The 12500-nt window shown below is 41.3% G+C and overlaps 1 protein-coding gene across 1 annotated transcript in view; it reads left to right on the top strand.

Annotated features, from left to right (window-relative positions):
- LOC138028243 (uncharacterized) overlaps positions 1-12500 on the top strand; it is an 88994-nt gene that overhangs the window by 15603 nt on the left and 60891 nt on the right. Inside the window, exons 14-22 of the mRNA XM_068875709.1 lie at positions 1429-2253; positions 3678-3986; positions 4531-4860; positions 4964-5411; positions 6824-7458; positions 8034-8190; positions 8731-8951; positions 10082-10960; positions 11434-12014. Coding sequence (XP_068731810.1) covers positions 1429-2253; positions 3678-3986; positions 4531-4860; positions 4964-5411; positions 6824-7458; positions 8034-8190; positions 8731-8951; positions 10082-10960; positions 11434-12014 — 4385 coding nt within the window. The remainder of the gene's footprint in view (positions 1-1428; positions 2254-3677; positions 3987-4530; positions 4861-4963; positions 5412-6823; positions 7459-8033; positions 8191-8730; positions 8952-10081; positions 10961-11433; positions 12015-12500) is intronic.

Here is a 12500-nt window from a genome sequence, read left to right as displayed (position 1 = left end):
TATCATATTATATTATTTAAGTTAAATAATAATTATTAAATTAAATTACAGTGGTAAATCATCATACAATCTGTACATCTATCTTATTATTATTGTATTAAATATAGTTAAATGAAATTTAACATAGTTAACGACTAGGAGCTAGTCTGGTCAATAGTGTTTTGCAGGCGGTTGTCAGTGTCTTGGCCGTCTGTTAGCGTTTGTTGAGCGTTTTGGTGCGTTCTGTAACGTTTGTTATAGTTACATGGTTTATGACCAGGAGCTAGTCTGGTCAGTAGCATTTGTTAGCGTTTGAGGGGTTCTGTATCGTTTGCAGCAGTCTTAAGGTTGGGGGAGCCCTGGGGCTGACTTTGTCCAGCAGGATTCCTGGTTAGTTCCATGCGTTGTTGTCCCATGTGTTTGCTGCTCTGTTGGCATGGCGTTGTGAGTCGAATTGGGAGTTTAGCGTTTGTCGGCGTTCCCTCCCTATCCTCCCTTTTTTTTGTATTCTTTTTTGTTTTTGGTTTTGTTTTTGTTTTTTTGTATTTTCTTTCTTTATTTATTTATTTATTTATTTTTTGTTTCCACTGAGCTATCTGGCTCAAGTGTGATGGGTGCCTGAGGAGGGCCTGGCGCGGGGGGCTTGTGGCTTGGTTGCCGGTTGGGCAGGCCATTCGGGTGTTTTAGCGCCTTGGGTATGTGACTGCGGTTGCAGCCCCCAGGCTTCTTGGGCACCTACCCTCGGCTGGCGACTTGGGCATTAATCTCCTTACTCATGCTTTTTATGCTTTTTTTTCCCCATCTCTGATCATAATGCTCCCTCATTTATTCTCTTCATAATTACTTGCCAACTTAAGAAAGCTTTTGCTTCTTCGGCTGCTATGCATGTATAAATGAGAAACCTTATAAAAATTAACGTATTTTCTGATGCCCTTTTTTTAGTAAAAGTTTAGTAAATAGCGCAAAATAAATTGAACTTGAAACTTCAAGAATTCTGTAATAAAAATCTGAAGCTAAGCAACCGACTTGATCAAGCCCATGACAGTTATTCATACTACTTCGACCTTTTCAACTGGTTTGATGCAAGTTGAAAAATTGATCAGCCAAATCAACTGAGAATTGTACTGTTAAGAAATACAAATGGAAGTTTTAATGAACTTACACTATATCATCTGTTAAGTTGTTGTTTACATGTTTCTTGTGAGATTAGGACATCATGTGCTTGGGGCAAGCAGATCACATGTTTTAGGACCTTTTTGCTTGCTACTATTTTTTTGACGACGGATTCATATTTGTGCTGTCATAAACATTTATCAATAAAATGAGTTTACATTCGATTGGGCTTCTAAACTTAAACATGTACATTATAAATAGCTACAATATGACTTAATCAAATGACCAGGTGTAAAATTACGGGACATTACCTGAATCATTTTTTTTGTCTTTCAGATGTTTGTTCTGAAGGCGGTTGGTGTGATGGAAGAACTCTTTTTCCTTGCCCACCTGGGACATACAATCCCTTTAATGGTTCACAATCCCAGGAAGCCTGTAAGGCTTGTCCATTGGGTTATTTTTGTCAGAACAGTGGCACAGTGGATTATACACCAAATATTTGTCCAACAGGTCATTATTGTCCACTGGGGACGAAATTTCCCAACCAATTTCCGTGCCCTGCAGGGACTTACAACCCTAACGTCAACCAGTCATCAGAATCACTGGCTTGCTTACCTTGTACTGCTGGTAGTTATTGTGTGGCTGGTTCCACTCAGCCAAGCCTGTGTCCGCCTGGTTACTATTGCCCCAATGGCACAGGTTCAAGAACTCAATTCGCTTGCCATGCTGGATATTACAATGATGAATTTGGTCTTAAAAATTACACAGAATGCAAGGCTTGTCCGCCTGGCTCTTATTGTCCAGATGGCTCACTAACAGAACCCACAGTCACGCCTATACCATGCCCACCAGGTACATACAACCCAAACTGGAAAGTGGGATTTCTGTTGAACTGTATCCCCTGCACAGCAGGTTTTTTCTGTCCTCAGTCAGGACAAGTGAATGCCACCGAGTTATGCTATGAAGGTTATTATTGCCCAAATGGCACTATAGCTGGGCATCAGTTCCCTTGCCCTCCTGGAACGTATGGTGACAGAGCAGGTTTGACTCTTCCACATGAATGCCTAATTTGCCCAAGAGGAAAGATTTGTGGCTGGGGAACTGGCATCAACAACAACAACACTTACACTGATTGTCTCCCTGGGCATTACTGTCCAGAAGGTGAGTGGCTGCAGATAATCCCATATTCTTTGTTCAAAATTCTTCCTAATATTGATCAAGAAATACAATTTATTATTTCAATCATTGCAATTTGCAGACTGTAAATTATTGTTTCCCTGCTCTTAAAACAATATTAATGAGACTGTTTTTAACTTGCTCATTTGGATGGGGACTGACTATCAGAATTACAAGCACAACTGAAGGGCCATTAATGACTTACAGTACACACAAATGTCACCACCCTTGCTCTGTAGAATGCCATTACTACAAGTTTTAATTTGAATGGCCATACTTTGAAACAGTATCTAATGATTTAGAGTTGTTAAATTCGTCACTCAGTAATTCATCACGGTGATAGTCACCTGAGAAATGGTCACATTCATTATGCCGTATATACCAACACTTTTCAATTGTTACCCTGATCATTCTTCTGTAACTTATAAATTACACAGTGGTAATACATGTAACTGTATTTTTGTTATCATGGAATACTGACAACATATCCAGAAACATGCATTGTTGATCACAGATGCTGGTAGATCATACCCTTGATATTATTTACAGGGTAACTTTCAAGAGGAATTTTAGTAAGCAGCAAAATCTGAGGAGAAGGCTGAGAATGGATAACACTGTGACACTGAAAGCATTTTTCAAGGGCTGAAGGCACAAGCTTTGTAGGGTGGTACGGGGGCATCCTCCCTGTGGCACATTTTGAAATTTGGGCCTCTTAGAATGCATTTCGTGCATTTTGGAGTGTGATTGAGGGTATTTGAATAGAACACTAATATCATTATTAAATTTTGGCTTTGTTATTCAGAGAGAGTACATTGAATACTCTAATTTTTTTAAAAATTCAGTTGATGACAAGACATATTTTGGGTTTTCAAACAATGCTAAAAGAGAGTGACAAAGCCCCTTTAAAACTCCTTTGGATTCTACATGTATACAGCTATGTGCAGTGTATTTCTTTTGTTGTGACCGAAACCTATAGAGGCTTTACTTTTCTTCAGTGTATGTGTGATGAGCCACAGCCGCGATGAAACGCATAGCATAGAGGAAAAGAAAAAGACGTTTTTCATATTCTCATATGTATATTATACATATCTACATGTGTATATTCTTATGATCTCTCCTTTTGATAACTCACATTTAATTAGTTTTTATTGATATCTTGTAGATTTTTATGCATTTTAGTTGCTCTGACTGCGATTTAAAAATCTGTTTCAATACATTAACTATAATTGATAAATACCATATTTTGTTATTTGATATCTGTATAGAACCCATGTGCAAGCCATTGAAATCACCCATTCAGATCCTCCTGCTTATATTAGTGTCTCTATCACTTAACAACTGTGCAATGACACTGCACAAATTACACAATCACTACAGGTGTATAAAAACAGTTTCCTTTGTTCCCTCAGGAACTGGTTCAGCGACCAAATTTCCTTGTCTTCCTGGTACATACTCTAACAGGACTGACCTGTTTGATGCCTCACAATGTGACATTTGTGATGAAGGGAAATACTGTCCCGGTGGAGAGGCAGCACCACGAGGTGCCTGTCCACCTGGGTTTTACTGTCCAGAAGGCACTCGTGTGGCTGAGCAGTTTCCTTGCCCCAATCGTACTTATAATCCAGAGTTTGGAAAGTGGCGACAAGACCAATGTCTCAACTGTACTCAGGGCCACTTCTGTGAAAAAGGGTCTGTGCAGCCCTCACCGTGTCCTATAGGTGGGTATGGCCACGGCCACAAGGTTCAACTCTTTTTAAGGGCTTTAGCGTTAGTTGCATACAGTTAGGTTTCAGGCATATCTTACAGCATTTATCCTACATTACATTACAGCCCTTTTGACTTATCATGGCTGGCTACTCCGACTGATTGGCAAAAAGATACCGGTATAATTTGTTTCTGTTAACAAAACAGAGTTTTCTTTGGGATAAATTCTATGACATGTTGTATCCCTTTTTCGTAGACTCCTCCTCCCCCTTCCCCCCTTAAGTGATTAAAACAATTAAAATGGTACAATTTACTCGCATACCTCCAGGTCGGGCCAACCACTTTTGTCACATGTAAAGTGTCATTTTTTTTATAAATTTGAATAAGATATACGGTACATGCGCGATAATTGCCATAGAAAAGACGTGGTGGTGACAAAATATTTTGCTGGGCTGGTTGTGTTGGATAACTATTAAACCTAGTCTTACACGCTGTAATATTTGTTTGGCTGAGTGGCCCTTTGTTCCTTAAAAGTCACATGATTGTTCCTTGTTTCAGGAACTTACATGCCATTTGGCTTCAATTCATCAAGTGGTGAAGTTGATGGGAACCCAGCAGGTAATAAAGGGGCCTGTTTAGACTGTTTGGCTGGACACTTCTGTCTGAATGGTACAATACTACCAGAGCCTTGTGGCAAAGGAAAGTACACAAATTTGGGGCAATCAGTATGTCAGACATGTTTAGCAGGCCGATATTGTGATGATGAAGCAACAACAGAAACTGCTATGAATACTACCAAGTTGTGTCCAGCAGGAAAGTATTGTGAAACTGGTCTGAAGAGTGTCAGTGCAGCCAAAGATTGCCGCGAAGCACATTACTGCCCAGAAGGTTTGTAGTAATGATTTACTCTTTGAAATTACAAGTTTACTTTAATTACTTAGTCAGAGCTCCTGGGCGTGGAGATGAGGATTTTCTTTTTCTGGTTTTGCAGGAACTCCTAGAGAAATTCCATGTCCAGTTGGAACATTTAATCCATACACAAATGGTGAAAGTGTATATAATTGCTCCATGTGTACTGCTGGGAAGTACTGCTTAGAAAAGTCCAAACTTGAAACTGAAGACTGTAGTCCTGGTTTTTATTGTCCAACAAACATAACCGATGGTGTCTCTAGCCTGCGCATTGGTTCTTATGGACCCAAACAGGTGCCCTGTCCCAAAGGAACCTTTCGTAATGAGTCTGGAGGACGTTTTGTAGAAGATTGCAGAGAATGCATCGTTGGAAGCTTCTGTCCAACTGGTTCTGAGACTCCCACAATTTGTTCAACTGGCCACTACTGTCCTCCTGGCTCAGGTGACCCTCAGCCATGCCCAATTGGAACATTCAAAAACAACAGTGGATCCTACTTTATTGAGGATTGCACACAGTGCACTCCTGGGTGGTAAGTTTCTCTGCTGGAAATGGCAACATCATCAAGGCGAAAATGCAGCATGCATTTTATTACATTTTTCTTTACCATCCTGTTTAAAGCATCAGTGTGAAATTACCACATAAATTTAAGGTTTTGTGAAGGTCAACACTTTCCTTCCTGGTTTATTAACTTGGTTGATTATGAGACTATCATGCCAGAGGTTGCTGCGTGGAACACTGGCCAGACCAACACTCAGGGTCATAAAATAAATGAAGAGAAATTGGTCAGACTCTCGATTTTTGTGGGATAATGAGACTATTTGTTTCATCTTGCAATAAAGAACCCACAACTTTAAGTCACAACAAGTTAGGGCACCATTAGCTCGAGGGTGTTGTGGTCTTTCCTTGTAAAGGGGACACTACCAATCAGGGCTTCACTCTGTGACCATCACCACCTGGGGCGGGTTGCTCGAAGCCTGGTTTGTGCTAGCTGTTGGTTATTAACCCATTGACTCCCAGGGGTTCCCCATTGATGAGTAAAATCGTCTGGCGTTAGACAGAGTAAAATAGTAAGTCTGGCTGGTTTAGACCAGTTTGGACGTCAAAGGGTTAAAGAGGTATCAACACCCATAGGTTTCCATTAACTCTGGTTAGCGCTAACCATGCTTTGAGTAACCCGGGCCTGGGTGGTAAAACTTATTTCTCACTCAACTCTGGGAGCTATCGTCAAGCTGACTGCAGCCAACTGACTATTTTATTTCACAACCAAGCACAACCTAATATGTTATACAATACAAACTGAGTACAACCTCAGTAAAAAACCTCCGACTGATACTTAGAAGATCTCTAATCAATTGAGCGCTTGGTGGGAACTGGGGCTCTGAAATTTAGTCAACAATTGCGAACAGCAAAAAACCAACTGACGAAAGCACTGAAAACTTGACTAAGGTCCCTCGGGCCAGACCCCAGAGGTGTGTTAGATAATATTTTCCACTTCTTTCATTCCTCGGCCAGTGGAAAATACAACTCATTTAATATGATATTTCCAACTGGAAGGCAGTTGATAAATACAATAGGAGACTAAGTCCACAACAATGGTAACATCACCAATGAAGTAAAGTAAAACCAAGTTCCATATCATTCCTGAAACCCACAATAATTATTCAGAAAATAACTATCACAATATCCAGAATATTCACAAAAGAGCTATGATTGCTGGGCAAAGGTTTGGTTCTTGTAATGTTTTGATTGGTGTTGCAACTGGTGTTGGTAAAACTCCCTAATGACAATATTAGTGTCAATTTTAATACCTATAACATCCTCTCTACCATTTATCACTTTGCTGTCTTCCTTCTGCCCAAAAATGTGGCTGCATTAAAAGTATCATTCCTTGGCACCTGAGTTGTTTTGCCTTGAGTAATTTCCAGCTGTTTGTCCAAACAGGTACTGTGATGCCCAAGGTCTTTCCATTCCCAGAGCCCAGTGTGACCCAGGCTATGTGTGCTTTGGTGGAGCATACACAGGAACACCAAATGATGGTGTCACCGGCCAGCCATGTCCAGAAGGGACATTCTGTGTCACAGGCTCCTTTGAGTTTGATTCTTGCTCGCCTGGGACATACAGTAAGAGCACCGGGGGAACAAGTGATCAGGATTGTCAGCCTTGTGATCCGGGATACTATTGTTCAAGGAAGCAACTGACAGCCCCAGAGGGACCATGTTATGCTGGGTATTATTGCCCTGAGGGATCCACGTCCCCAAATCTTACAGCTACCCCTGCCGGTCATTTTACTCGTGCAGGATCTTCAGAGCCTCAGCCCTGTTTGCCAGGAACCTATCAACCTCATGACAGAAAAAATAGCTGTGTCCCATGTGTTGGCGGATATTATTGTCCCACAAAGAACATGACCAACCAAATTGAGTGTGAAAGGGGTTTTTACTGTCCTCCTGGCTCTGACAGACAGTTTGCATGTCCAGCAGGGACATTTAATAATCACACCAAGCAAGCTTATAACTCAAGCTGCTTATCTTGTCCAAGAGGGAAATTCTGTAATCCAACAGCACAAGCGGTTCCCACAGGTATTTATTCAAATTAAGATAAATCCCATTTGGGTTTTTGTGTTCACCTGCACACACTGTATCTTGTGGTGCCAACTTCCTATAAAAAGGGATTCTTATGTAAGGGCCAGAACAGATTATTTTCTCAGATATGCAAAGTTTGAGCATATAACTAGCTATTTTAATAGATACAACTAGTGTACAATGGGAATCATGGGACACAAGTATACAGGTGTGTATGACAGAAAATGCAATAAAGGAAAGGAAAGGAACTTAATTTAAGTGTCTAGTCTTCTAGCACTGGAGCACTAATTGAGGACACTGTAAACTGAAATAAACAATATTATTATCACAAATCAAATCAAATGTTGGTTTTTGAGGAGAGAGGAAAACCTCTCGGTGCAGAGAAGAGAACCATCAAACTCAACCCACATATGACGTTGAATCTGGGAATTGAACCCGAGCCACATTGATGGGAGGCGAGTTCTCTCATCACAGCACCATCCCAGCACCAATACAGTGATTGCGAACTCCACAGAATTGTCAACATTTGAGATGGCCAAAAAGGTCACCATGTTGTTTTTTCTGTTATTCAGGGGATTGTGCTGCAGGGTACATTTGCTGGGAGAATGCAACAAGACCAACTCCAACATTTGAGGAAGGTGTGTTGGAGTGGGGCAGGGTGTGCATTGAAGGACATTACTGTCCAGCTGGAACTACTCGTGAAATACCATGTCCAGAGGGAACATACCGGTAAGGCTGATTAGTAAGAAAGTGTTATCCAATGTAGAGAAAAAAAATAAATTCTCTGAAACCTAAATTTAAAGTGAAGTTAAAGCATTGAAGATTTAATCACAGCTGACAAGAGGCAGTTGAACCAGAAAAAAATTTCTCAGAGGTTAATTTTGCCCAGCACCAGCACAACTCCTAACCACTTGATAAGCCTGACTCCTCAGATTATTAATTTAGTTAATTATTAACTTGACATTAATGTTTTCAGCATTTTGCTTGGTGGATTTTCCACCTGCCAGGCACTATGGTTGCAGAGTAATATTGTGCTCTTTTTTCAACTTTTATTGGATAGAACTTACTAAAGCTTAAGTTTAAAATTGGCATGCACACACAGAACGTTTTAAAGTTTCTTCAATACAGCAGATTATGAATGGGAGACAAAGACCTTTGCATGGGTCTTGCTTTACATGTATGTTAAGAGTAGTCCAAGTCACAGTATTGTGGTTGAATGGTTTTGGCTCTAGGGAACTCAAATGAACACCTCTCCATTTTCTTTTATAGCCAAGAGAATAGTGGTGAATCTGTAAGCGATTGCAAACTTTGTGATCTTGGCCATTACTGCAATGGAACAGGAAGGACCAGCTTTTCTGATGTCTGTGATCCTGGCTATTTTTGTCTGCGAGGAGCCAATTTGCCAAAGCCCAACAATGACTCAACAGGAGGCATCTGTCCAAAGGGACACTTTTGCGAAGCAGGAAAGCAACCACAAGAATGCGGCCCAGGTAAAACATCAACCTTGTTCCCAGGGTCTCTCATCTTAACGCCTGGGGCGAGCGAGGAGGAGAGACCCTGGTAGGGTCTGGTCTGGTCACGTGTCTCCCAGAATCTGGGAGATGACAATTTATCCAATGAAGGAAGGGGCAGCTTAGTGAGAATTTTGTCTATACTGAGACTACGGGAGTGCGGAATGTGTTGTCACCAAAACAAACCAAGTTTCTCGTGCTGCGGTATGTGAACATATGTTCTTCTGCGGATATGTCCGGCGATAATAGTTTGCAAACGCCGAAGAAAACATATACATCGTCTGTGATAAGTTGCTGTAGATTGTGCGGTTCAGTCAAAGACGTTTTACATTGTAAAAATCTGTTCAAGAAGGCCACTGAAGAATTGCTCACCTTAGCCAACGCTGTGTTTGGAGGAACTGTGTTTCAATTCGACAAAGCTCAACGCGACAAATTCCTTGTTTAGAGAGCACCCCTCCCTAGTGTTTTCAATTGTCACGGAAGCACGTGACCAGACCCTACCAGGGTCTCTCCTCGCCCGAGAGACCCTGGGAACGAGGTTGGTAAAACATCCACTGGACAGTATTCCAGTAAATGGGTGTCTAAAAAACAGCAACCAGAAACCAGCAAAGATCTAAGACCAATGACCCCTGCAAAATTTCAGAAACTAAGACCTAAGACCCCCACAACATCTCAAAAAATTGATTGACAGTTTTACTTTATTACAGGGTGAAATGTTTATGTTTGTGAGTTTGGTTGTTGGAAACAGGCACCAATTGTTTGAAGGGTGGATAGCACTATCTGCCGAATAGATCATTATTCACTGGATAACTCAATTGGTTTTGCTAGTGTTTATCCGCTGGGTAGTGATTTATCCACTGGGTAGGGCTATCCACCCTTTTGAACAACCAAGGCCAGAACACTAAGTTTAAGGTTTTCATGCTAGATATCAAAACAGGCTTGCATCTAATTACAGACTGTATTTGCAGTTCTGGACATAGGTTTCTTCTGATGCAAGTGACAAGGGAAATGAGACTCAGCTAGATTGAAATCATTTTCTCTTGAATCTAGTTTTTAACTACATCACCAAAGGGTGAAGTGGAAGTCATTTGTGTTCTTTGCTATTTCAGGTCTTCATGCAGCTATAGAAGGAAAGGCAACTTGTGATGTGTGTAGTGCAGGAACAGAATGCTTGGTTGGAACAATTAACCCTCCACCCTGTCCTCAGGGTTACTACTGTCTCGAAGGATCATTAAATGATGGACAAAAGAAAGCCTGTCCTGTTGGTACATTTGGCAACAGAACTGGGCTTCGAGCAGAAAGTGAATGCACATACTGTTTAGCAGGCCACTACTGTGAAACTCCTGCCTTAATAACTGTTACTGGTCAATGTGACCCAGGTTACTTCTGTTTGAAAGGAGCCAAAAAAGCGACACCTCAAGATGATAATGTTAATGACCCACCATGGTTTGGTGAATGCCCCGAAGGAGGTTTTTATTGTGAACGAGGGGTCTCAGCAGAAACACCCTGTCCACCTGGAACTTTTGCACCTGGAAGTGTTGGCAAACTAAGATCGGTGGCAGAATGCACACAGTGCACTGCCGGCAGTTTCTGTAAAGTTGGGCATCAATCTAAGGTGACTGGCCCATGTGATCCAGGATACTTCTGCCTTGAGGGTTCCCCAACTTCAAGGCCTAATGCTTCTTTTGGTGGCATATGTCCTCCAGGCTTTCAATGTCCATCAGGGTCATCATTGCCACAACCATGTGACCCCGGAGAGTACAACAATGCAAGTGGTCAAGCAAGTTGTAAGAACTGTCCAGCGGGTTTTTACTGCAGTGGTAATACCACTACTCCGTTGGAATGTCCAGTAGGCTATTACTGTCCTCTCAGGACGCCTTATGCCAACAATAATGAATGCCCTGTAGGAAGGTTTAACAGTTTGACTGGCAGATCTTCTCTCGATGATTGTGTGGCTTGCACTGCTGGTTATTACTGTGATAAGCAAGGTCAGTTTCTTTGTTTGCAGTACCCAAATACCCCATAAAAGGATTGAGACTGATTCCAGAGTATTAATACTATACAATCACGTACAGTGCGTCAAATTAGGAACAAAGGGAAAGATAGGAATGCTGAGATCCTCTCTGATGGCTCTGTAGTTGATAGAATGGAACATGGCAACCAAGAGGTTAAAAACTCCCAATAAATTGGATATGTCCTCTGAAAAACATGAATAAATCAATGTATCTCGACACAGAGACTATTCTTATTCTAGATTGAATAAGCGTTAAACTAAGAAGAAGAACGTGTTATTTCCAGAAATTTGCGGAATATTTCCTTTTGAGGTTGATCATGTAAAGGGCTAAAAGGAGAGCTTTTTTCTATTTCAGTTTTACTGGTTTATTATTATGTTTTGTAGAGAATTGTTGAAATTTGTGAATGTTTTAATATTTGATACTCACCATTAACGTTTGCACTTAAGGGCAATCCAATGTGACTGATCTGTGTGATGCGGGGTACTTCTGCAGTGGAGGAACAACTGCAGCAAGGCCAGGGGAAAAAGGAGGAAAATGCCTAAATGGTACCTATTGTCCAAAGGGAAGCTCTCAACCACTCATATGCCCCGAGAGAACATTCTGTGGAAGTGACGCACTGGCAGAACCATCGGGAGATTGCGCTGCTGGATTCTTTTGTCGCAATGGTTCTAAAACAGACAGACCCACTGATGGGATCACTGGAGATGAGTGTCCAGCAGGCTCATATTGCCCGTCTGCAAGCGCTTCACCAACACCTTGTCCACCGGGGACATATTCAAATGCTACTCAAAATGAAAAGAAGGAAGACTGCGCTAACTGCACAAGTGGCTCCTACTGTGAGGGGTTTGGAAACACCGAGCCAACCAATAAATGTGATGCAGGCTATTACTGTCCACCTGGGCAAATAGTGCGCAATCCCAATGGTCTTGAGTGCATCCTTGACCATTTCTGTCCTTTGGGCTCCAAGGAACCTCAGCGATGTGAAAGTGGAACATATCAGGATGCTACAAATCAAGCATTTTGTAAAGTAAGTTGATTTACATGGGTAGAAACCAAATACTTTTCTGTTGCTGATAACTCTTAGACTTTCTATCGAGTGGTAAACACTCCAGTTCCATGAAAGCCAAATGAATGTTTTAAGCCTCAAAGAACTCTAAACTCAGTTCTTATTTGGCGGTTCAAGTGAAAGTGTTGCAAACATATTTGGTTGTTGAGTACCGCATTACATACTTAAAGTTTTGCAATTTTCCTTTGTTATTGATGAATTAAAGAGTTTAAGGACGTTCGCGCTAATTGTTTGTGCGCAACGTAACTGCGCAGGTAACGCGACTGTAATATGTCACGCATTACTTCGAGCGTTAGTGAAGTTGAGGTTTGAAAACCTTTGCAGAAACCGTGGACGATAAGTCTTGCACAGCGTTGGATAAGAGAAGATCGTGATTAGTCAAAATTGATTAAAAATATTTAGGAAAGTCAAGTAGACTACTGCACGACTTATGTTGGCGTTGTTTTT

Source organism: Montipora capricornis, chromosome 13 (genome assembly GCF_036669925.1).
Source record: "Montipora capricornis isolate CH-2021 chromosome 13, ASM3666992v2, whole genome shotgun sequence".
NCBI classification, from domain to species: domain Eukaryota; kingdom Metazoa; phylum Cnidaria; class Anthozoa; order Scleractinia; family Acroporidae; genus Montipora; species Montipora capricornis.
The sequence above is the reverse complement of the archived record's forward strand: the minus strand, read 5'-3'. Positions and strand labels throughout refer to the sequence as shown.